The sequence below is a fragment of the Bos grunniens genome, chromosome 17 (assembly GCF_055505025.1).
Source record: "Bos grunniens cultivar Pamir isolate PY7600 chromosome 17, Bosgru_T2T1.0, whole genome shotgun sequence".
NCBI lineage: Eukaryota > Metazoa > Chordata > Mammalia > Artiodactyla > Bovidae > Bos > Bos grunniens.
In genome coordinates, this window is record NC_141181.1 from 45,666,716 (window position 1) to 45,692,612 (window position 25,897).

The 25,897-nt window shown below is 44.1% G+C and overlaps 1 protein-coding gene across 21 annotated transcripts in view; it reads right to left on the bottom strand.

Moving 5' to 3' along the window:
• SFSWAP (splicing factor SWAP) overlaps positions 1-25,897 on the bottom strand; it is an 81,024-nt gene that overhangs the window by 23,847 nt on the left and 31,280 nt on the right. For 14 of the 21 annotated variants that reach the window (XR_015144413.1, XR_015144409.1, XR_015144410.1 and 11 more), the window contains 6 exons: positions 19,044-19,284; positions 17,964-18,095; positions 17,300-17,393; positions 16,372-16,543; positions 9,350-9,580; positions 8,109-8,299 (listed from right to left, as the gene is read on the bottom strand). Coding sequence is in view for 14 of the 21 variants with exons in the window: in XM_086347232.1 (XP_086203358.1) it covers positions 8,109-8,299; positions 9,350-9,580; positions 16,372-16,543; positions 17,300-17,393; positions 17,964-18,095; positions 19,044-19,284 (1,061 nt within the window). In the remaining 7 variants the exon portion in view is untranslated. Of the gene's footprint in view, positions 1-64; positions 459-8,108; positions 8,300-9,349; positions 9,581-16,371; positions 16,544-17,299; positions 17,394-17,963; positions 18,096-19,043; positions 19,285-25,897 lie in introns of those variants that run through there. The other 7 variants (XR_015144414.1, XM_086347233.1, XM_086347231.1 and 4 more) reach the window with 2 other exon arrangements.

Genomic DNA, 25,897 nt, shown 5'->3' on the forward strand with positions numbered 1-25,897 from the left:
ATCGTTTATTTCATTTTGAGGCGAGGGAATAAGTAAATCAATATATTAAAAATATAACTTGCAATTAAGTCATAGATCCATTTATTCTAATAAAATGATCTATTACCCTTCACCATTAAAGTAAAAATCAGCAACTTGGGGGTGGGGGTGGGGGTGGCGCTTGGCTGGGCAGAATTAAGATGACGCATTCTGATGACCTCACTGTTTTTTCAGCTTAAAAATACAAAGAGGACATTAAAAACCAAGCAGTTAGACTTGAGAATAACAACAGAACGGGATAACCAATCCTACATGCCAAGTGGTAGCCCCCACAGTGGTGGCTCCAGGGGCAGGCTGTATGCGCCAGCATGTCTCAGCAGTCTGGAGATGTACGTTCTCCGCAACATGCCAGTGCTTCTGAAACCCAGAAACTTCAAGATGCATCCTACAGCCCAGGGCAGTGGCTCTCGTGACCGCACCTGAAGAAACAGACTCAGGTCATGCCTCTCATGCAGGGTCACCAGCAGTCAAGGGAGAAGCCCAGTGTAGCCCACAGGGGTACCTATGCCCAGAATGTAAGTAAAAATGCAGAGTTTAAGAGACTTGCAGAGATGCAGGTGCTCTACCCAAACATAAGCAGGAGGACCTGGTCTCCCAGGGCCCCCATGACTGCTCCGGAGGTGGGCTTCTTGGCCTCCAGTGTCGGGGAGCATCCCAGCACGTGGCACACGACAGGGCAGGGGTGCATCCTGGCCTCTCCGACTACACCAAAGGCGTTCCTGTGTGCACAGGTGGCGGTGGGGTACACACTCCAGCAACACAGAGGAAGTAGTTCATGGATATTTATGACACAAGCCATGGAACTACTGGGTTGACCAAAAAGCTCCTTTGGTTTTTAAGTAAAAACAAAAGATACATTTTTCATTTTCCCCAAGAACTGCATTGAACAACATACTCATCATTCTGTTCTACTACCTTCTACTGTTTTCCAGGCAGTTTTGTAATCCCAGGGATTCCCTGGTGGCTCAGAGGGTAAAGAGTCTGCCTGCAATGTGGGAGGCCTGAGTTCGATCCCTGGGTCAGGACGATCCCCTGGAGAAAAAGATGGCAACCCACTCCAGTATTCTTGCCTGGAAAATCCCATGGATGGAGGGGAGCCTGGTGGGCTACAGTCCACAGTGCTGCCAAGAGTCAGCCGTGACTAAGCGACTTCTCTCACTTTTGTAACTCCATCTTTCCAACACTTTGTATCTTTTTGAGCCAGGTGCCTTTTATAGTCTTTCAGGAAACTGAAATTTTTTCCACTAAGAGAACTTTGTAAAGACTGAAATACATGGACATCTGAAGGTGCAATATCTGGTGAATACAGCAGATGGATCAGAACTTCTCAGCCAAGGAAACAGCTGCCTCCTCAGCCAGGTGGTTTTTGCCTGATCATTAAGAAATGCGTGATCTTGTGTTACCCCAATGGAGGATTATTTGTTTTCTGTCGACTATTTCCAGACGCTTTTTGTTGAGTGCTGCTTTAAGTTTGTCTATTTGAAGCAGTACTTGTTGGAATTAATCTGTCTGGTTTTCCGGAAGTAGCTCATAATAGAGGACTCACCTCCAATACTACTATATACACAATATCACTTTCTTTGAATGAAGACTGGCCTTTGGTGCATTTGGCCTGCCTCATGATCTCTTCTGTTCCACATTATTGTATCTACTTTCATCACCTGTCACAATTTGTTTTAAAAATGGACTGTTTCATTACATTTCAGTAAAGAATTGCATGGGGAAGTATGGTCAAGAAGGTTTTCTTGCTTAACTTACATGGAGTCCAGACATCAAAGTGATTAACCCAACCAAGCTGGTACAAATGATCCTCAGTGCCTGATTTGAATATTTTGAGTATGTCAGTTATCTCCCAGGTGGTATAACACTGATTGTTCTTAATTAATGTCTCAATTTGAAAGCTATCAACTGGTCTACCCAACTATGGAGCCTTGTCTAGTGAGAAATCTCCAGCACTAAACTTCAAAAACCACTTCTAACACATCTGATCTTCTGCAGCACCTTCTCTATACACTGCACACATTTTCTTTTTTGGCATTTCAGTTGTATTTTTTATCTTTCTTGAAATAATAAAGAATAATATGCCAAAAATGTTTTTCTTCCATCTTCAGTATTAAAATGGCTACACAGAAGTTTATCAATTTTTATTTATTTATTTTTAATGCACACTGATTTTATGACAGCTGTCACAATACAGAGCTGGAGAGTGTGGCCAGCCAGGGGAGGCTGGGCCTGTGGATGCATCCTTGAGATGCCTTGTGACGTCCTGTGAGCTAGGCTACCCTCACAACTCAGAAAGCAAACCCAACTAGTTAGTGGTTTTGCTTAAGTCGTTTGGGGGCAGTAGGGTAGGTTTCTAGCATGTATAATATAGAGCCCTGACTGACGCAGCAATATGGATTTTTAAACTACTGGCAAAAAAGAATGAAAACCCAGCTAGCTCTGTAATGTAGACCGTGCTGTGGTGGTGGAAATGTTCTGTTTCTGCACCATCTGCTGCATTTAGCTACCAGCCACGTGTGGCTATGGAGCACCTGAAATATGGCTAATGTGGTCAAGGACCTGAAGCCCAAATTTTAATTAAGTTTAACTGAAATTGCCAGGGAGTCCCCTGGTGGTCCAGTGGTTAAGACTCTGCCTTCCAATGCAGGGGGTGCAGGCTTGATCCCTGGTCTCTCCCACATGCCTCCTGGCCAAAAAAATCAAATCATTAAACAGAAGCAATACTGTAATAAATTCAATAAAGACTTTAAAAATGGTCTACATTAAAAAAAAAAAAAAACTTTAACAGAAACAAAACTGAGATTGCCACATGTGGTTAGCAGCTACCATACTGTATAGTGTATATCCTGAAGGAGGCAAATGACCCGTTAATTTATACTATAAATTATATGAATAACCTGAGAGACTAAGCCACTGCTGAGTCAAGACCTTCCTTGCAGCCCCACATGTCCTGTGTCTGGTTTCTGAAGGTGTCTGGCTAAGGCCCTGCACACAGTGACCTGTGAGAAGCTGCCCGTGATGCCCACAGGAGACACAGCAACAGAACCACATGGCAACCAGTGCCAAACAAGCAAAGCGGCCTCTCAGGGACAGAATGTTAATATTACACAAGGATGACTAAGGCACAAATCATCATGGGCAGTGGGGAGAGCATAGGCTGGTTTGAGTTGTGAGCGGGCAAAATCAAAAGGAACTTTAGAAAGATCAGATACTCATAGGCGTATTTAAAAACTGACATCCCTTTTGTTGCTAACACTGAAAAATATTAATCTGTCTTTGATCACAATGAAGTATTTGTCAACAAGTTAACACACAAACTAGCAACTACTATTTCCTGCTGTGGGAAAACAAATTGCTCAAAAGCAGACTAACACACATTTTAAAATAAAATCTTATTTCTGAAGTAACACTACATTAACTAGGAAATGGGATAATCATGCAAAAGACTCAAGGTAACGTTTGAAATCAGACTTTGAAATGCATCCTCTAGAACTGTATTTGCAAATTTCTACCCGTGCTGGGCATGCCCTGCAACCCTCCCAGCAGGGCAATGGCCCAGGTCTGACTGCTGAGGCCTCTGTCCAGATGACCCTGCATTTTCCACTCTGTTGGCACCCTCTCCTCCCCTCTCATCAGCTGTGTTTGCTTGGGCGTGCTGCTGCCAGCCTTGCCAATGCTACTCCATACATATCCTTCCCGTGGAAACACTGCTTTAGCTCGTCAGTGTCCCACTTGTACTGCAGCCAGTGGTCCAGCCTCTCCCAGACCTGCCTGTGTCACTGACTTGTTCTGCGCCTCCTCCACAGACCCTTCGATGCAGGGTTGCAGGCATTATCACTGCCTGCACAGGCTTCACCGGCCTCCCCCACAGGTGAGCCTCTGGGCCTCCTCGCTACTGTCACCTCTCCAAATGATCCAGGTTCCTCACAGTCCCGGTGCCCCCTCTGCTGTCCTGGGGGCCCGGGGCCCTCACCCACACACTCAGAGCTGCTCTGCACCTTACAGGGCCGGTGTGGTAGAAATGTTCACGTGTAGATGCCAACCACTCAAAAGTGACTGGTTATGAGAAACAGGTTTCTAATTCATACTCCAAAGCTCCCGGAATTATCACAGAGGCTCAGCAAACATGGGTTATTTTTGTTCCCCTTTTCTTTTCAAACTCTTGCTGGACCTTAAACCTGGCAGGATCATTAACCTGAAAAAAGTTACTGCATCTAAACAAAGTACTGAAGTCTGTTGTTACCACGGAAATGATGCCATGATTCAACAGAGACTTGATTCAAAACTTCTGATTTCTCTTCATTTTGAATTAACAGTGCACGTGTGCACAGACACACATACACAAAATGGGACGGTATATACACAGATTTCCAAGTGCTACTCATGAACAGGTTTGTATATATTTTATACACCGCTTAAACATTTAACGTAACTAGTATCTGTCCATGTCAATAAATACACTTCAAGACATCCTTAAAAGTTATACCTAAACATAAAATCACCTCTCCTAACAAAGAGACCAATGGAACTAACAGACAAGAATGTAAAAATAGACCAAACACAAGCGGGAATTTAGTATACAATAAAGGGAGCCCTTTACACTAGTGGGAAAAGATGTGATTTAGTGGTTTGTATTGTGCCTAGCTATATGCTCCTCAAAGTGAAGTAAATTCCCAGTGGGGCAGATTAAAAGACAAAAAAGAAACTGTTGGTAATGCTGATGACACAGAGCTAACACAAAAACAGCAGAGACAGACAGTCAGCCAGGAGAAAAGCAAAGGCCATAGAGAGTGTTCTCAGCAGGAGAACAGAAAGGCCGTGAAACCTGTGAAAAGTTACTCAATGTCCCCTATAATTAGAATATGCAGTTAAACCAAAGAGATAACATATTTTCCCACCTGTCAGACTGAGAATTAAGGCGGATGATAACCAGCGCTGGCAGGGAGGCAACAAAGCTATGTTCATACACAAGGGAGACAAAAAAACAAAAAGTCCCACCCCAGTCCGGGACCGCAATAATCACTGTAGGGCCTAATTTAATGGTGAATTAAATTTAAAAATCGGAAATGTAATAACAATTCCACGGTCAGGGATTTACTCTGTGGGTACACTCACCTCAGTGAGCGCACAAGTCACAGGAGCCGTCATACAGTAAAACCCTGAGTAGGGCCCGTGCTTCCGAGAGCAGGGAGGAGTGAACAGCGCACAGCACATGCAGATTAGCTTGATATAAGGGCTGATGTGTGAAAGGACTGATGGTCATGCATCCAATGAACAGTTACCAAGTGTTTATTACATACCAAGCATCACTCCAGATGTGCAAGCTGGTTTTAGAAAAGGCAGAGGAACCAGAGATCAAATTGCCAACATCCACTGGATCATGGAAAAAGGAAGAGAGTTCCAGAAAAACATCTATTTCTGCTTTACTGACTATGCCAAAGCCTTTGACTGTGTGGATCACAATCAACTGTGGAAAATTCTGAAAGAGATGGGAATACCAGACCACCTGATCTGCCTCTTAAGAAATCTCTATGCAGGTCAGGAAGCAACAGTTAGGACTGGACATGGAACAACAGACTGGTTCCAAATAGGAAAAGGAGTCCGTCAAGGCCGTATATTGTCACCCTGCTTATTTAACTTATATGCATAGTACATCATGAGAAACGCTGGGCTGGAAGAAGCACAAGCTGGAACCAAAATTGACGCCACTGAACTCCAAGTCCCCTGGACACTGAAATAATACACCTGAGCAGTGGGGTCGGACATGTCAGCCTGGGAGTTAAGTGCACAGGAAATGGTCAACAGAGTCAGGGTCACCTGTCTCCAGAAACTGCTTTAGACTGAAAATATTTTCAAGTGTGAATCTCATTTATGATAGCTGCCAATTTAATTCACGTATTTTGTTTCAAAGTCATTAAAGATATCACCACCTGCAAGTACTGTTAACATTTTTGTTGAAATAGTTTAGTAGCTATAATCTTTCCCACTAGACGTCCAGGAAGATCGACCCAATGATTTAAACATGAAGCATAAGCACTCATTTCTAAGGTACTACAGATTTAAAATACATACTTGAAAAGAACACAGTGGGAGATGCCACAAAAAAGACAAACAGGGTACGAACCTAAGTCTCAGGCTATCTTGTGTTTATAGAGAAGCGATTCTGGTACCTGTGACAATACTGGCAGTACAGCAGACAGAAAAACTGGATTAAGGATGAATGACTCTGGCTGTGATTGAGTTTGCATTTAGACACAATTTTATTAGAAAATATAGATGCACCCATGTAGAATAATTGGTTAAAGTATCTATGTATGTGGAAAACTTTTAATTCAGTCCTTTATTCACTGCCCAAGTGACATCCAAACAATAAGGAAAATGAAAATAGCCACTCACACCCCTCCCGTGGAGGCAGTTCCCTGTCTTCCTAAGTTCCCTGCCCTGGTGCTATATGCATAATTTTTACAGCTGCAACCATAGAAGTGGAGCTACTCCGTATCCTGCCTCTTCTTCCTTTTACATCTAACGCAGTCTTAGTGGCTGCCAGTTTCACCCCTGCACTGGTCCAGAGGTCCTCCCAAAGCTGGGCGATGACCGAGGGTGCCTTCCTGTTTTTGGCCCGGCTGGTGGCAGCGAGGCCCTCCCCAAGGGGGGACGGACGCGTCTGAAGGTGCCATGTAAGCCAGCGCTCGCTGCTCCCCAGTCTGATCCAGCTATTATTTTTGAGGCCTCCTGCCAGATTTGAATTTCTGACTGACTCCTGAGGTGAGAAAGCCGATTTGACCTTCAACACAATGCTGAAAAATGCTGCTTTCCACGGAGAAACAAATAAACCTGTGGCTACATGTAGCAAAAATCAGTTGTGAATAATGGCTCTAAACTCTTAGAAATGTCAACGTAATTAAAGTAAAAGACGCACAGGGCCCGTTCTACATTACAGGGGAAAGAGCTGCAAAAGACATTTCGGGGACACTTGGTGAAGTGGCGTGAGCCCTGCTCTGAGTGGTCCAAGCCCCCCTCCACAGCCTTCTGAAGGGAGGAAATGGGCCAGGGGGCTAAGTTCTGGTCCTACAGCTTACGAAAGAGTTGTGAGGCTCTGACCTCACAACTTGTCTTAAGAGAAGATGACAGTGACCGTATCTTATCTAACTTTTCTTTTAATTGAAGTGCTGATAGTAACCCAGATCCCTGAGTAAGACCATAAGCCTAAGTGTGAGCTCAGGGTTGCTGTGACGGCAGGAACATGAGTGCTCTGGTGGGTCTGTCCAGGCCTGAGGTGGGTGCGAGGTGAAGTTCCGTTGCTCCTGTGAGGTCACCACAAAGCACAGGCTCCCAACCTGGGCCCAGAGGCCTGGACTCTGACCCTGCACCCAGAATGTGGTGTGTGTATGTGAGTTATGGGAATTTTCATCAGACTCTTGCTGACGCCAGCTATACAGTACAGGCAGACCTCATTTTCACAGATACTATGGTTTGTTTTTTCCCAAATTGTTGGAATTCACAGATACTGTTTTTTTTTTTTTACAAATTGCAGGTTTGTGGCACCTCTGTGCCAAGTGAATCTATTAAGGCCATCCTCCCAACGACATATGCTTACTTCACATCTGTGTCACAGTCTGGTTAATTCTTGCATTATTTCAAACCTTTTTCATTATTTGATCTGTGATCAGCGAAGTTACTACTGCAAAAAGGTTACGACTTGCTAAAGGCTCAGATGATGGCTGGCATTTTTGGGCATCAAAGGATTTTTAAATTAAAGTATATATTTATCTTTCAGGCATATGTGCTTGCACACTTCAGAGACTACGGTATAGTGTAATAACTGTTACACACATGGGGAAACCAAGAAATGTGCGTGCCTCACTTTGCTGCCAGGTCTGGAACTGAACTCCATGGTCCCTCCACGGTCTGCCTGGACAGGCGCTCCATCCCACCGGGGAGAAGCGCAGGGGCTGCTCATAGCCTTCACGCAGCTCGAGAGCTGAGAGGCTGCAGGATTCACACGCAGGTACTTCTACCAATGGTGCTTAGTTCAGAGCACTGATGTGGACCCTTTTAAAACTCACCTCTATGCTGAAAGGACTCTCTTCAACTTTTCCGACTTCTGCTTCTGGCAGAGGATTTTTTAAGGTCTGTAAAAATAAAGCGGCTTTTCTTTTACGTTCTGCTTGGAGCTGTTTCTCCTTTGATTCCTTAGACGCTTGGGCCAGCTTTTCCCTGGCAGCAGCTGCCAGTCGATCCTCCAACTTTTGCTTTGCTTAAGGAATAAACAAAGAAAAAAGATGTTTAGAGCAAGCAGTATTGTATAAATACCTTGCTGTCTTAATTTTCACGGGCAGTAGCATGGCCATGAGATACAATGCAGTTACTTTAAAAACATGAACATGATACTGATTTCAGGAAAGGTCAACAAATCAGGCAAACAGATTTCTGAGAGAATTAGTTTATAATGCTTATTATTAGTACTTTTCATAAATTTACTTTCAAACTCAAAGTCAGAAAGCTGATGGGGTTCCATAGCAGTGAAACCTGGAATGATGAGACTCTTGGAATGGTTCTCATATACAAGTGCCCAAACAGCCATACCAGGCAATGAACACTCTGTGAAAAGTGTTTTATGCCAAATGAACCGACACACAGTTGAGTTCACACGCAGTAAATGTAGATTTAGCAACACAGGCATGAACACACGTGTGCTGGGGAGAGGAACTACAGCATATCGAAAGTTCTAGGACCTCCTGTGGTTAAAGAGTTATCTTTTATCAATGCTATGTGATCTGTCTGTGTATACATAGAAAAAGCAATTCACAAAACCAGAAGAACAGTGCTTATTTTGAAAGAAGGGTAGAACACTGCTGGTCATGCATCAGAGGCGAGCGGCGGCCACACTGTGACCCATAAAGACGAGCCGCAGTCTGAAAACCAGCAGGGGCCCCGGCCCCTTCAAGGGTCCGATGGTTCTGTAGGGAGAGGCCTCACAGAAGGGCACCTGCTGGCTCAAAACATTAACCCGAGCTGGGAACATGGGCTGAGCATTTGCCCCAGGGCTGCTATTAAAGCACTCTTGGCCACTCTCAGCTCCTCCTCGGAAAACAAATCGCCGAGGGCACTGCATCTGAGCTTAATGAACAGCAGTGCTCCTCACTTGACTGAGAGCTTCTCAGCTGAACAAAAACATCACACAGCTCCCCAGTGGTCGGCTTCCAAAGGCTGGAGACTCTAGTCGGCAGTCCCGCACTTTTGGCTTAGTAGGTTAATCTTGTATGTACATACTTTTCTTTTAAGAAGTTTAAAACATTTGACAAACCTTGCTTTGCTTCTAGCTCCTCCTGGGTAAGTTGAGGCCGCTTCTCCTCAACAACTACACAGGGTGGGGCAACTGCCGGGTTAGTGTTTGTAGCACTACTAGAACTTTCTTGGCCTTCTTTGCTTTCTTCATCATCATCACTGTCATCATCTAGCTTAACACGATTTTTTTCCAGGGGAAGTAGATCATTTTCTTTGGCCTTGATTGCAAAGCTTATTGGAGCAAATGAAGCTATTGAGAAAAGGTGAAAATGGTAATACATTTTTAAGTAACTGGAAGCACAGAGCAAAAATCTCGGCCCCACCATTCACATGAGCATCAGTTGGTGGGAGCAACATCTGGAGTGGAGCCACATCTTACGCAGAGGGAGGGTCTAGGGGCCGTAGGTAGTGCCCAAGATGTCAGAGAGCCTTTAGAAGGATGTCACACACCCCAGGCCAGATGCAGGGCACTGCAAAGCACTGGCTCCAACTCGGGCCACGTCAGGACGCACACACCGAGTGCCAGCTGGGGTCACTTCAGGGCCAAATGGTCAATTTTTGTTGATATTTTCCTTCTTTTTCTGGGCTCAGCACATAGCTGAGTTTCTGTAAGTAAGCATATGATGCGACTCCACTATTAAAAGTTACTTCTAAAAAAAAAAAATCCCAACTATATAAAATAAACTTTTTTTTTTTTTTAAACAAAAGCAAGATAATCTCTTCCTTTATTCAGCAAACATTTGACTGGGTGCCTACTTTGTGCCAGGCATTATGTCAAACTATTCTCTGAACCTGTAAGACAATTTTAAACCAAAGATAACAAAAATTTAGGTGGTTCAAATTTTTTCTCTCCTAGAATATTTGGAATTTTTAATTTAAGAGAAATACAAAGGCCCAAAAGGAAACAATCTTCTTCCCCTTCCCCCCATCCACTCATCACTCACTCACTGGGTCCCTTCTTCCTCAGACACTAGGTAAATGGCTCCTAAGGACACCTAATTGGTTGTAATAAGATACTTTGTTTTAAAAACCATGTGTTATTACTGATGAAGCTATTCAAGTAAACCTCAATGAAGGGTGATTTTAAGTGCAGCACAAATGGGCTGACTCTGAGAAGGAAGTGGATCTGGGTTAATGAAGGCAGGTTCTGAAGTGGCTGGGGTTGTGAGGGTGAGCTGACTCAGCTGACCCCCGAGGCATCCCCACTTTCAGCATTTTATGGTTCCAAATCCATGTGTGACTTGAAGCTGGCAAATAACCCATTCAGCAACATATAATCATCTCTTGTCAATAATCACCTCAAGCTACAAAGCACACTCTAAGATGTTCAATGTTGGTGAAGTGGGCTTCCCTGATGGCTCCGATGGTAAAGAATGTGCCTGCAATGCAGGACACCCGGGTTTGATCCCTGGGTCAGGAAGATCCCGTGGAGAAGGGAACGGCTACCCATTCCAGTATTCTTGCCTGGAGAATTCCATGGACAGAGGAGTCTAGCGGGCTACAGTCCATGGGGTGGCTAAGAGACACGACTGAGCGACTAAGGCACACACAAAGTGCTTTTTTATAGTCAGAATCAAAGGGGCAAAATCAGTCTCTGTGTGGAGTATGCAATGCTATGCACTTGGACTGTGCAGGGTGGTGCACGTTCCTAATAAACCCCAGACAAAGAACACAGAAGGAAAAATACACTTTGTTGGGAGAGTCAATATTAATCGCTGTGGTTAAGAACAGCCCTTATCTTTTGGAGATACATGCACTCACACTGATGGATAAAACGCCAAGATGTTGGAATCTGCTTCAGAATATCCTAGGGGTGGGCTGGACTGAGTGTATAGATAAAATCAGTCCGTGCTGGCCACGGGAGCTGGACGCTCAGTGCTGCACGTGTGTGTGGTGACTATTCTGCCAGACTCTGTTTTTGCACTTGTTTGAAATTTTTTCATAAGAAAAAAGTATCATAACATTAACCCTGTATTGCCTCTAGGTCTCTTTAATAAATCAAAGTCAAAGAAACATGTCACTATAAAAGAAAACTTCAGTTAACTGTTAATCAGAATTACTCAAGTTAACTTGGGGCTAAAGTACTATATCATAAAACAATTTTAAAACAATTACTCCCCATCTTCAGGCCTCCAAACTAAAATAAATTCAACCAACAAATACATTAAAAGGAAAACATCTGGAACACAGCTTAATGCACGCCAACACCATGCATATACTTTAAAGTGACTTAAAATAAGAGAACTGACTAATACGCAGTCTACACGCCTCACCTCACTTCACATTTGCGACCCCAGGAAGAGACAGAAATGAGCAGGCCTCCCCATTACAGATAAGGAAGCAGGTTAAAAAGGTGAAGTAACTTTCCCAATGTAGCTCAGCCAGAAAGCAGGCGATTAGGAATTACTTCCTTTGTAGAATTATTCAATTTACAACTATTGCTTCTACATGGAAGCTTATTTGCAAGTCACATCATAACATGTGAAGAGCACTTCTTACAGCCTTCAGTGTCCTGTTGTGTTAGGAGGCAGCCCAGGCTCCTGGCCACCTCTCCCACTGTGTTCCAGGCCAGCCCTGTCCTTCGACTGGAGCTGTCGCCCGCTTTTCCTCGCCTGGCTTTCTTCCTCGGCTCTCCTCAAATGAAGCCTCTCCTCGGCAGGGCCTGCTGGCCTCTCCTCCTTCAGGCCACTCTTCACAGTTTGTACTGAGTGTGTGGTCTGCTCACCTGGAGCCTGGAACAGGCAAGGACTGCAGCACTAATGTGGCCCAGGTCTGCACCGACTCTCAGGAAACACTTGTGCGTGAACCCACAGTGTCTGGCCCTCCGCCTTCCACATCAGATATGCTTCCTTTCTTAAGGTCATTAATAACTTTTAACTTCTATGGTAAAATATGTTCTTGGTGGGAAATTGTGAAAACACAGGTGAACAAAATGAAAGACCAACTGCAATTTGGATATGGGAAAAAAACGATCTGAATATTATCAGTGGATGGTTCCGAGGCACAAACATACGCATGTGCACTAATACAGGACAATGGGACCATGCTTTACAGGTTTTAGCCCGCTTATTATTTCCACTTAACAAGTGTAGACATCTTTCCATGTCAACATACATCATTTTAATAAATGGCAGTCATATCCTTAGTGTGGACCTGCCAGTTTATTTCAATCTCCCACAGCTGTTCCCAATTTTTTATTTTTGAAAGCTCATGAGCCTTGTGATGAACACCTGGCCGAGACAGCCTGGGGAACCAGCCATTTCCAGGAGCGGGAGGGCGTCTGTGTTTAAGGTGGGTCTCCACCATCAGGCTTCCTCCTCTAGAGAGGTCTTATCAACAACACTCCACGGACGGTGTGTGAGGGCCCAGCCGCCCACACCCTCTCTTTTACTTTAACTTACCAAAGTGGAGGCAAAGAACAGTATCTTGTCAGTGAAGATATATTTTAAAAATCTGTTCACGTACCACCTATTTTTCTTTTGTGAACTATCTTTTCGTGCCCTTTGTTTTTCTACTGCAGTGACTTTTCTTATTGATTCACAAGAGCTCTTCATATAGCAAGGATTTTGACCTTTTATCTTCTGTTATTATTAGCAATCACTGCTGTCCTGACATTTGTCTTTCAACTCTATATGGGCCCAGCTCCCGTCAGACCTATTAATCTTTCTTTATCATTTATGGCTTAAATTCTTAGGCAGTCCTTTCCAACTCTAAAGACTAGGAAAGAACTATCTAATTTTCTTCTCCTTTCATGGTTTTAGTTTCTGCATTTAAACACTTTGTCTGGAATCATTATTTATTGTCAAGTGGGGTGTAATAGTCTAATTTTTTTCAAATGGAGAGCCTGTTTTTTCAACATCAGTTATTGTCATACTAGGGAAGCTGTCTCATAAGCATCTCGGGAACTGTGGGTGCTGTTCCGGCACCTGTCTGGTGCTAAGACTGGCTGTACTGGGAGATTTTGTGGCACGGTGCCACACTGGGACTTCTGCAAGGAACCCCACCTGCCCACACTTGCTCTTACTGCCCTTCCGAACCTGCTTCCATCTAAGAAGCTAACACCTGGGCTTCCCAGGGCTCCTGGCCTGCACATTGCTAGGCTTTGTGAGGCTAAGGTACTGGGGCTCATGAACTTTTAAACTTTCGATCTTTGGGCTCTGGAGGAGCTTAAATCACAATTACCCTGACCTTGACTTTGTCCTGGCCTGCCTGATTTTAGAGGTATTTCATTGACCAATGTTTTCTAAATTCTTTTAGGCCTATAGATCTATTTTACTGCCTCTCTGGAGATCATTTTAGCAATTCATACTTTCTTAGACAATCTTATCATTTATTTTCAAAATTTTCAAATTTAGTTATATATATTGTTTCTGTGTACTTAAAAATAAGTTTTTTTCTTCCTTTTTTTCTCATTATGTGTGCATTTGCTTTCTTTTCTACACTGTATTAAACTTGCACAATGATGAAAAGTTTTACTGGTCTTTTAGTATTTCCTCACTGATTTCTGCTTTTTTTAGTGATTTTCTTTTCTGCTTTCCTTACATGCATTTTATAGTTTCTTCCTAGGTTCTTGAGTTGAATGCTTGGTTTGTTTTCATTTTTTCTTTACCAACACAAGCATAAGAAGTTATAGGTTTTTCTTTTAAGTTTTCACTACATTTGATAATTTTTTGATAATAGTCGTTTTCACTTTCTTTGACTATTTTAGGGCATGCCACATCTGTAAACTCTGCTCCAGCGTTTAGAATACTTTGCATTCAGAATCTGATATACCTTAATTCCCTGGCATTTAATGCCACAGATACATGTCTAATGTGCCAGCCTGCTTTTTTCCCCCTGTGGAGAACAACCTATTTTTCTTTCTAGATGGCTTTTCTTCCATCTTTATCCTTTTCCTTGGAAATCTGAGGAAAATTCTGAACTTGTTTTCTCATCCAATCTGATTTTGAGTGCTTTATTATATTTTAAAAATTGGCAATCTTTTTCTAAATCTTTTCCAGATGTTGGATTATCAGTTACACTAATTTTACAGTACCTTTTAATTCTGTGAGAATAGAAATCAGAGAGTAAAAGAATTTTTCTATAACTTAGTAACTGCTTCCAAGGGCTCAGATGCATGTCCTTCTGAACTCTTGCTTCTCTGCAGGTGCAGTGACCTGTCTCGGGCAGGGTGGGTTCTGTTAGACACCTGCAGCTCTCAGGCGTCTCAGGCTCAGAGAGTGCAAGGAGGCGAGCATGGTTTCATCTGCTGAATTACTGGGCACTCACAGGAGAGTGGAGGGTGCCTCATGGAGGGCAGTAACCTTGGCTGAGGGGCTGACCCACTGCATTGGATCACACTGACAGGGCCCAGCTGCCCTCAGATGCTCCTGGCTGTTCTGGTCTTTGGCCTGCTCCCTTCTTTGGTTGACAGTGGATTCTCCTGGGGGTCACTGCCACTGACTCCCCAAATGTCCGGCTTGTTCCTATTAACTAAAGTCCAGATGGGCCGGCTTGTCTTTCTTAAGCATGTTCCCCCAGCTTTTGGAGCAGTAACCAACCCCACCCTCCTTTTATAATTTTTAATTGAAGAATAATTGCTTTACTAGTAACGGTTTTTACTCTCTACTTACTACATTCCTTTGGTTATTCCAAGGAGAGTCTGAAGACAGCTGGGAGGGGTGAGAGATGAAACACGCATGCTCAGGGAACCTCCTATGCTGAGAGGCTTACAGATGCTTTCCTACTCTCCTAAATCACTGGTTCCCTAGTTATTCGTTTGGGTCATTCTGGTCACTCTTGAGAACCTTGTCTTTGGTTGCTGGGAAAGGCCCTCCTGTGGTCCTGGCCCATCCTGCACCTCCTGCCTCTCCTCTCGCCCCAGCACTAGCTCTAGTGCCCCTCCTCCACCTGAGGCCATCAGCTTCACTGCAAACCTCCCACGTGGTTTCTGCTTCACACACTCCCCACACGGGGCAAAGAGACTCCTCTGATCTAAGCTGTAAGGTGTTTTGCCCCTGTCGGGAGCCTCAGGACCCACCGGGAGGGCAGAGCCCCACAAGCTGGCTGAGGCTACCTTGGTGGGGATGCCCCACTTGACACCTGAGTCGCTCGGACCGCTTCCCATCTCTGAACCAGCCACGCGTTTCAGATGGCACCGCCCATGCCTGGGTGTGAGCCTGTTTCTGGGAGTCCCTTTCCCTCTGCACGCCCTTTCTTGTTCCCACTTGGTGGAATTCACTGCTTCTTCGCATGTTCTACCCACACAGGGTTCTCTGCTAATGTGCCTGTGTCAGCTTTTTTCTTTCTATATGTCTGTCCTGGTAGACGAAAAACTCCTCCCAAGAACATAAAGGGAAACTGGAATGGAGTGAATGGAATACTGCCTGGTGAAAGTGAAGTCGCTCAGTCGTGTCCGACTCTTTGCAACCCGGTGGACTGTAGCCTACAAGGCTCCTCTGTCCATGGGATTCTCCAGGCAAGAATACTGGAGTGGGTTGCCATTTCCTTCTCCAGGGGGTCTTCCCGACCCAGGAATCGAACCCAGGTCTCCCACATTGGGAATACCTGAATGGAATACTGCCTGGTAAAGACCCTCAAGGGAACTGCCTTAACAAATAAAGAAAACTAATTCCATCGGCACAATAGTCTGAATGTAGTTTCAGAAGTCCAAGGGGGTACAAAATATTATTTGAAAAATTCTAAACGCTTCCATTAGCCCTAACACAAGTACAGACTGTTAACCAAATGTATACCTAAGATGAGTTTGTATCCAAATGACCCCAAATTCAAAATCAAGAAAGTACTGGGTTGGCCAAAAAGCTTGTTCAGGTTTTTCCATAAGACAGTACAGAAAAACTTGAACAAACTTGTTGGCTAACCCATATGCTATGAAGTAAGCAAGTTTCATTACAGCAACTTAAAAGGGGCAGCCATTCCCTCCTGTCCTGTGGTTGAAGGCAGCTGACCGTGAGTGGTCTAGCACTCTTCCTTGTTAATTTAAAGTGACACCTACGAGGTACAAGATCAAGAATGGAACTCTCGGTAGTGAGGGCAGCGTACCTTTCACAAGCTTCCCGTCTGGGACAGCTCTGCTGGACGACGCCTCCTTCTTCCCCGAGGAGACACCTCTTCCCCCTGCGTCGGCTGCGTCTTCAGACACACTATCTTCCCCAGCGTCACTCGGCTTTTCAGGAGCAGGCTCTGCAGGAGTCTCTTCTGGCGCTGACACAGCCTGCAGAGGTTACAACATGACTCTGAACTGCTCACCGGAAGTGACGCAGGATTTGTCAGGAAACAGACACAGTGTGTGTATATTTCATGGGACAATAGCACTGCTATGTTACTGCCTAAGTAACACTAAGGAGCATACTTTCTAACTCAGATTTACTATTTTCTGATAGAACAGACCGAAAAGAGGCGTATAAGGAGATATTTCCCCTCTAACACCATTTTGGGAACAAATGCCCACAACTTCTGTGGAAATGGATCACTGAGAACACATTTAGAACACCAAATTATGCCTGGAACCTGCAGATAAGTCGGTTTTCTTCAGTTTGAGGAGTCAGAGATAAAAACCTGAGGAAATCCACTGATATGTTTTCTACCAAAACAGGTTTTGAAAAACATCAGGGTGTCCATGTAAATAAGGAGAGGAGAGGAGAGGCAGAAGAAGGATTATAAGGACAGGAAGAAATGCTTCCAACAGGTACCTAAGAATCAAACGTGGGGCCGTTTGCAGGGAGGGAAGTTGTGAAGGGAGCTGCTAGCAGGCGGCCCTCAAGGACAATGGTGGGCAGCACCCTTGACTGGACAAATGATCATCAACGAACTGTGAATGTGGTCAAAGGTTTTAACAGGTATAAAACAGAGAGAGGGGAGAAAGTAAGTCAGTAAAAGCAAGACATCCATTACACCTAAAAGCAAGTGTAAAATGTATAAGCCCTATTAATACACATCTTGAGAATCAGACCGTTCTTCCCACACATACCTGTGCGTTCTCACCCCCTTCTTTCTGGAGGAAGAACTGCTTCTTAAACTCATAATAGGCATTATACTGGTGCCAAGGCTGCAGGAACTCAAACCTAGCAACAGAGAAGGGTTGAGCCATTCAATAAGACACGCTCACTGCAACACCTCAGATCTGACCAACCACACCTGCTCCAACTTCACAGTGACTGACTCCTAGGATCTCAACAACCCCTTGTGGCAGCCACAACACCCCCCACTCAGTTTACAGACCCGGGAGACAGGGGCAGAGAGCTCATCCACGGTACAAAGATCATGCTGCAACCACAGCCTCCTGTTTTTACGTTAACAATCTGAGCATGGAACATTATTTGATTAAAAACACAAGGTGAAGTTGGGTCTAAACTTCAACAGCAGATTCTTGAAAAGCATGAATTACTGACTTTTATTTTAGGCAGGTCCAATATTTTTAAAAAATGAAGCAAAACAAACTGAATGAATAAAAAATTGTAACAATAAAGAAGACCACCACCCCAACTCAAAGTAATTGAACAAGATGTATTTATCTAAACATAGGATTAAATATATATGTATATATATAAAGAATTATGTAGCTAGGTTAAAAAAAGAAGCTAAACTAAACCTCAAATACCATCTACCTATCCCATATAAACTCTTTCACTCACCGTTGATCATTCTTGGCCCGCACGCTGGTCTCAAACTTAAGGCCGTTCCTGGCCACGTACTCTGCCAACTTGTCAATCACAGGCTGGATGTCGGGGGGTGGGGGGATGATGGTGGCCACAGGAGCAAGTGCACTGCAAAGATGAACAGGGTCACACCCACAGCACTAGGCCCTCCCCCAGATCACTGGTCGGGGCAGCCAGCACAGCGGCTGGAGGAGGACTTGCACTGTCTCAGTTCCCACCAATAGGTAAGTTACACAGAGACAGGGATGCGCTTATCTGAGATGACTGGGACTCCAGAAAACGAATCAAAGCCAACCCACTTGAAACAGGGACTGAAATATCATTGCTGATTGTGAAAATAGGGGTTTTACTCAAAGTGACACTTAAGGTCATGAAAATAGGATCATCTCCTCCCGTTTCCCTCCAATTGCTAATTCTCAGAAGTAACCAAGAATAAACCAAGTGTGGATTTTTTTATCTTAAAAATGCTGGCTAGCATAATTCATCACCCATAGTTTCATCTTTGACTTTCTAGCACATTCAGAAAGTGGGTCATTTCTACAAAAATACCCAAGTGTTCTGTCAAGTTTCCTGAGCATATTTTCAGCACGTTCCAGTGCCTCTTACAAAGTGCCTGGTCAACTGAGACACTCAGAGTCCCCTCCACACCACCCCTGACAAGGGCTGGGGGTTTAGTCCCTGCCGTGCTAGCTCTGTGAGTCAATGGTTTGCTGGGCTGACGGCCAGGTTCCCGTTTCCCACTTGCATCAACTTTACGGAATCCGGGTTTTTGGCAAATAACTGGACTCCATACTGACTATGCCCTATACTGTCTACCTGAGATGGTGACACAAAGAACAGATGCTGGGGCTCAGGGGAGGGGTGTGGGATGCTAACAGTGAGGGAATTTTCTCAGTTGGTTAAATCTCACTGCTCTAAGTGCCTCATGATCAACCCTGTAACGTGGGGACTTAGATAATAAATACTCAGATAACAGAGACCCTCTGTGTGACCCACATTATAAAGAAGCCCAATCCAAGAACACACATGCTCCAGGTGGTCAGCAGGAGAGCATACCTTGTGGTGATGGTGGTGGAGGTCACCCCACTGCTCGTCTCCGCCGTGGTTGGTGGGGGAGGTGGCGTGGTCCCTGGAGGGGGTGGGGCAGTGGCAGTCACTCCAGTGGAGCTGGACACGGCCACCCCGGCAGGCAGGGTGCTGTAGTAAGTGGCAACGTCAACCCCTGGAGGGGGAGGTGCCAGGCAGTAGGTGCCGTCTGGCAGCATGTAGTAGCTGTAGTACATGGCTGCCACCGTTGCTGTGAAGAGACACATTTTGAGGGCATGAGAGTGGCAAATGATGGGCCAGTTGGCTAGAATACACAATGCAGGGAGAAAGGGACACTTGCTCAAATGCAGTGTCCCTTCTGTCCAATGTCAATCATGTATTTTCTTTATTTTTCTGATATAAGAAAGGATGCCCAGGGGGCAACACAATTTGGAAGAACTGGACAATGTCCAGACACACACCCAGGAACAATGGAATCTGAACATGCATGGGGACATTCAGAGAAGCTCACTGCCTACACAGACTGCAGAATGGCAGATTAGGACAAACTTCCCCGTCCAGTACACCAACTCTCCTCCTTGTGTGTCTTGTGAGACGACCATCTGAGGACTAAACCCCTCCACTGGCTTCCCTGTTTGACAACAACTCTCCACTCTTTACACTTGTTACTTTCCTCTTTTAAAAATTTGTCTTGGCATAAATCCTTTTCTTAGGTCTCCCAAGGCAACAGACACAAAAGCAAAAACAAACAAATGTGACCCAATAAAACTTAATAAGCTTTTACACAACAAAGGAAACTATAAATGAAATGAAAAGACAACTCACAGAACGGGAGAAAGTATGATGATGTGACCAACAAGGGCTTAATTTCCAAAATATACAAAAACTTCATATACCTCAATAACAAGAAAACAAACAACCCAATCAAAAAATGGGTAGAAGACCCAAATACATTTCTCCATGGAAAACACACAATGGCCAATAAGCATACAAAAAAGATGGTCAACACTGCTAATTATTAGGGCAATGCATTAAAAATACAAGGTATCACCTCTCACTAGTCAGAATGGCCATCATGAAAAAGTCTAAATAGTAAATGATGAAGAGGGTATGAGAACAGGGAATCCTCCTACACTGCTGGTGGGAATGTAAACTGATGCTGCCACTATGGAGAACAGTATGGAGATTCCTTATTCCTTAAAAAACTAGAGCCACCCTATGATCCAGCAATTTCGCTCCTGGGCCTACATCCAGAGAAAACCCTAATTCTAAAAGACACGCACCCCAATGTTCAAAGCAGCACTATTTACAATAGCCAAGATATGGAAGCAGCCTAAATGTCCATCAATAGATGAATGGATAAAAAAGATGTGATATATATGTACAATGGAATACTATTGTTGTTAAGTCGTGCCTGACTCTTTTTGTGACCCCATGGACTGTAGCCTGCCAAGACTCCTCTGTCCATGAGATTTCCTAGGCAAGAATACTGGAGCGGTTGCCATTTCCTGCTCCAGGGGATCTTTCTGACTCAGGGATCAAACCTGTGTCTCCTGCATTGTAGGTGGATTCTTAAAACCCAACAGAATATTACTCATCCACAAAAAAGAATGAAATAATGCCATCTGTAGCAACATGAACGGACCTGAAATTATTACTTAGTGAACTAAGTCAGAAAGAGAGACAAATATATTTGATATCATTTACATGCAGAATGTAAATGCGCTTCCCTCATAGCTCAGTTGGTAAAGAATCTGCCTGCAATGCAGGAGACCCCAGTTTGATTCCTGGGTCAGGACGATCCGCTGGAGAAGGGATAGGCTACCCACTCCAGTATTCCTGGGCTTCCCTTGTGGCTCAGCTGGTAAAGAATCCGCCTGCAATGAGGGAGACCTGGGTTCGATCCCTGGGTTGAGATCCCCTGGAGAAGGGAAAGGCTACCCACTCTAGTATTCTGGCCTGAAGAATTCCATGGATACAGTCCATGGGGTCGCAAAGTGTTGGACATGACTGAGTGACTTTCACACACAGAATCCAAAATATGACACAAATGAACTTATTTACAATAGAGAAACAGTCTCACAGTCATAGAAAAGAATATCAAAGAGGGAAGGAGGAGACATAAATTAGGTGTTTGGGATTATCAGATACATACTGCTATATATAAAATAGATAAAACAACAAGGTCCTACTGTATAGCACAGAGAACTATCCAGTATCTTTTAATAAACTATAATAGAACTGAATCTGAAAAAGAACATCTATCATATACAATAGATATAATAAACAAATCTGATACATATCTCATATACATACATGTATATACACGTATGTGTGTGTTTAGTCGTTCAGTTGTGTACGACTCTGCAATCCCATAGACTGTAGCCCACACGCTCCTCTGTCCATGGGGATTCTCCAGGTAAGAATACTGGAGTGGGTTGCCATGCCCTTCTCCAGATCTTCCCAACCCAGGGATCAAACCTAAGTCTCCCACACTACAGGCAGATTCTTTACTATCTGAGCCACCAGGGAAGCCCATATACATCTGTGTGTGTGTATGTGTGTGTGTGTGTGTGTGTGTGTGTAGATATAAAAAACTGAATCACTTTGATGTACAGCAGGAACTAACACAACACTGTAAATTAACTACACTTCAAAAATAAACAAACATACATTCGTCTTGGAAGTAAGTCATCTCGTCTACAAAGCCGTGCTGCTCTGTAACCACTGCACGTCCCCACCTCAGCGCAGAGATGCACTGCAATTTACTTAAGAAGTCCTAATGGACACTGAGATCACTTTGGGGCTTTATTATTACAAACAGTGACGTACAATAACTTCTTACATATTTAGCCCACACAGGCTAGTATCTGTAAGACAGAGCCTATTTAAAAACAAACAGCAAAAACAAAACAAAACAAACAAACAAAAAAACCCAATAAAAATTCCTGTATGTTTATTCTTTTTTTTTTTGGTGAGGGAAAAAAATTCAAAACCAGCAAACCACAGAAGACCCAATGATATAATTAAGCATTTAAATTTCTAATCCTGTTGTAGATAAGCAACTGGTTCTGACTACAGAGATTTAATTTCCTGTTCATTAGAGGATGGTGAAAGATTTTTCTAAGTAAGGAATTATATTTTGATTTTCAATTAACTTACTTTAAGACAAAAACACAAATAGCAAGACCTATTCACTGCCCGTGGTGTCCAGCACTGGAGGCCATGCAGGGAAGATGCGGGAGGTGCAGCAGCTCCCTACATCTCCTAACAGCTGGATCAGAGCCCTGCCGCCCTCGGCGGGAACGACTGCATAGTTCACATGCGCTGCGGGTGTATCCGCAGATGCTAATGACCTACTCTCTGTTAATTATACACGTCTCAATTCCTAGGTTGTGACTTTCTGGCTTGATGCTGTGCACCAACCACCGTTCACGTTGACAACAATATTCCACATTTTCAGAGCAGTGTGTGTGGCCTCAACATCCTCTCTACGTGATCTTCAGCATGGAGACATTCAGACCACACCTCTGAAGGCAGGCGCAGGCAGAGATGAGACCACAAAGGGCTGGGCATTGAGGGAGGAAAGGGAGGTTAGCTCTCTAAGCCCAGCACTCAGCACACAGAGTTTGATGGGTGGACAAGCTGATAGGACGTTCACATACAAGCTTTTCCTAACCAAAGGAGGTATCTGAATATGAAGAGAAACCTCTGTGAGATAAACCATAACCTTGAAAAAATGGAATTATGTTTCCCTTCATCCCCTTCAGATAATCAAGCTACCAGGGTCTTTCTTCTCACCCCTTGGGCAGAGCCACCATCAGAGGAGGAATGAGGTAGCATCAGCAAGATCAGAGTGTGCCCTGCCCCCTACCCCCCGACAGAGCACACCCCTGTGTATACTAGGGAGAGGGGACAGCAAGTGCTGTCCAAAATGTCACACCTCAAGGAAAGGACACTCCACGTCCTGTTCCAGACAGTTAGCCTCTTGCCTGAAAACAAGTCAAAATACATTTAAAAAATGTAGCCATAACCAATGAAACAAATATGAAATAAAAAAAGTCTGTAATTAAGTTCTGATTATATATTATGCAATTATAATTTAATGCATCCTTTATGTAATAGAAGTGAATAAATTATTTTAAAAACTGAGTAACATCCCTTTGAAAGTTTGATATGAATATGCAGATTAACCATCAGTCTATACCTGAGCTACCCATCATATTAAATTAAAACAAAGACTAAAAATAGGCCTGCCAGAGAAATGGCAGATGAACTCAAGAACTCATCCATTACAAACGTCTAAAAACGTGTGCTAAAATAAAGGAGAAATTTAAAATGCATAGCTGAGCTCAGAAAGAAGAAAAGAATCCATCTCCAGGTGTGAAAATCAAACAAAGCTTCCAAACCCGAAGGCATCTCTTAAGCCTTGGGCTTACTCAGGATGTGGGGATTCCCAGGCTGCAAACGGGGCTCAGGCTGCAAACCCTAGGGCCACCCCAGGACCCACTCTGGGGAGTCCTGCAGAGGACAGACTGGAATCAGAAACCCAGGGACAACATGTCCAGGATGCCCTCTCGCTTCTTACACAAGAACTCTGTGAGTCCCTTCCAATAAATTCTAATTATACCTTGCAAAGGTGAACAGGAATTTGAAAATCCCTGTACATCCAAAAATAACCCTGATGGCAATGAAACATCGGAGGCATGGTGAACTGAGAATGCAGACTTGCTTGCTGCGAGGTGCCTGCTGGGGCAATGCCACAGCTGAGGACTCAACACTGTGGCCAATTATGAGGCCGTTTCTCCAAGATTCTCTGTGCATGGAATGTCACAGATGAAAAGATTTTAGGGAGAAAGTTGTTTCTCTTCTTTTCACCACAGACACTGAGGTCTGGGTGGATGTGACAGGGCCAAACTCAGCAAAGACCCATGCCTGTCCTGTCTTGCCCCCCAGTTTATGGTGAACAGCACTGCCCCTCGTTTCTGACCCTGGCACCTCTAAACTGTGTCTTCTGCCTGCTATGAAGTCCTTCCTAGTTTTTTTTTTACATCCAACAAATAATAAACCCTGATGAGGATGTATAGAAAAGGGACCCCTTATACACTGTTGGTAGGAATGTAAATTAGTGTAGCCACTGTAGCAAACAGCATGGAGGTTTCTCAAAAAACTAAAAATCAAATAAACATATATTGGAAAAAAAAGAAAATACTAACCTGAAAAGATACATGCACCCTAATTTTCACAGCATTGTTTACAATAGCCAAGATATGGAAGGAACCTAAGTGTCCATTAGCAGATGAATAATAAGGAAAATGTAGTATATATACACAGTGGACTACAACTCAGTCATAAAAAAGAATGGAATCCTGCCACCCGCAGCAACATGGGTGGAACTGGAGGGCATTATGTTATAAGTGAAATAAGTTAGACAGAGAAAGACCAATACCATATGACATCACTTACATGTGGAATTTTAAAAACTACAACAGATTAGTGAATATAAAAAAGAAGTAGACTCACAGAGAGAACAGACTCGTGGTTACCAGTCGGGAGAGGGAAGGGGGGAGGGGCAAGACAAGGATAGGAGATTAATAAGAGGTACAAACTATAATGTGTAAAACAAATAAGTGCGACTTCCCTGGTGGTCCTGTGGTTAAGAATCCACCTGCCAATGCTGGGGATGCGGGTTCGATCCCTGGTCTGGGAAGATCCCACAAACCGTGGGGCAACTAAGCCCACGTGCCAGAGAGCCTGTGCTCTCTAACAAGAGAAGCCACTACAATGAGAAGCCTGAGCACCACAACTAGAGTAGTCTCTGCTCACTGCAACTTGAGAATGTCCATGTGCAGCAACAAAGACCCAGTGCAGCCAAAAATAAATAAAAATTTAAAAAATTATTTAAAAAATTTACTAAAAAAATAAGCTACCAGCACATACTGCACAGCACAGGGAACTCAGCTAATATTTTATAATAACTATTAATGGAATATAACCTTTAAAAATTGTGAATCACTATGTTGAACACCTGCAACTTACACCTCTGCCCCAGGAGGCTCTGCTCTGCCTTCCTGAACACACATTGCTGGGGTTGTTCTCTGCAATCTGGGCTATTGGCACAGAGGGCCGTGCCAGACCACCTGCATAGCTCCCAGGACAGAGCAAGCACCAGAGACATGTTTAGAGTGAAGCCTGCTGACTGCAGGGCGCATGCGCCTCCTAAAGACCCTTGGGCTGAGACATTCTGCAAGAGTGAGAAGCTGGGCACCCGACACCACCCCACAACACTCGCTCAAGACGTGCACTTGCCCTGTGGGGCTTCACAGCTCTTTAAGTCCTTGAAACCCTTTAAAATGACCACCAACTAGAGCACAAATGTTTTTGTGTATAGCTCCCAAGTCAGAAATTCTTCTAAGTTTTGACAATGCCTGGACCAGATGGAGCAAAGAACAGACAGAGGTCTGGTTCCTGGGAACTTACCACCGTGTCCCAGACTAAACTGGGGCGGGCGGCAGGGGCAGAGGGAAGGTGCAGGGTTCCAAAGGGCCCCTGCAGTTCCGTTTCCCCCTGAGCTTCCATGACAGACTCCTCCTTACTAGGTCTGCTGTTGATCTCAGGATTTTCTGTGAATTTTCCAAGAGGGGATTGGATTTCACCCCAAGTTAAATATTGATGTGATTTTAATAAAAATCACTGAGTACCACAAACACCTACTCCAAATAAACCCAAGAGAGATATTTCAGTGAGGGTCTACACTTTCCAAAGGCAGGTATAGTTGTATGGAAAAAATCAAGTGGCTTAAAAGCACCAGGCACATCCTTAAGCACTTCCTCCTCGATACTGTGCGTGCTTAGACAGCTGTG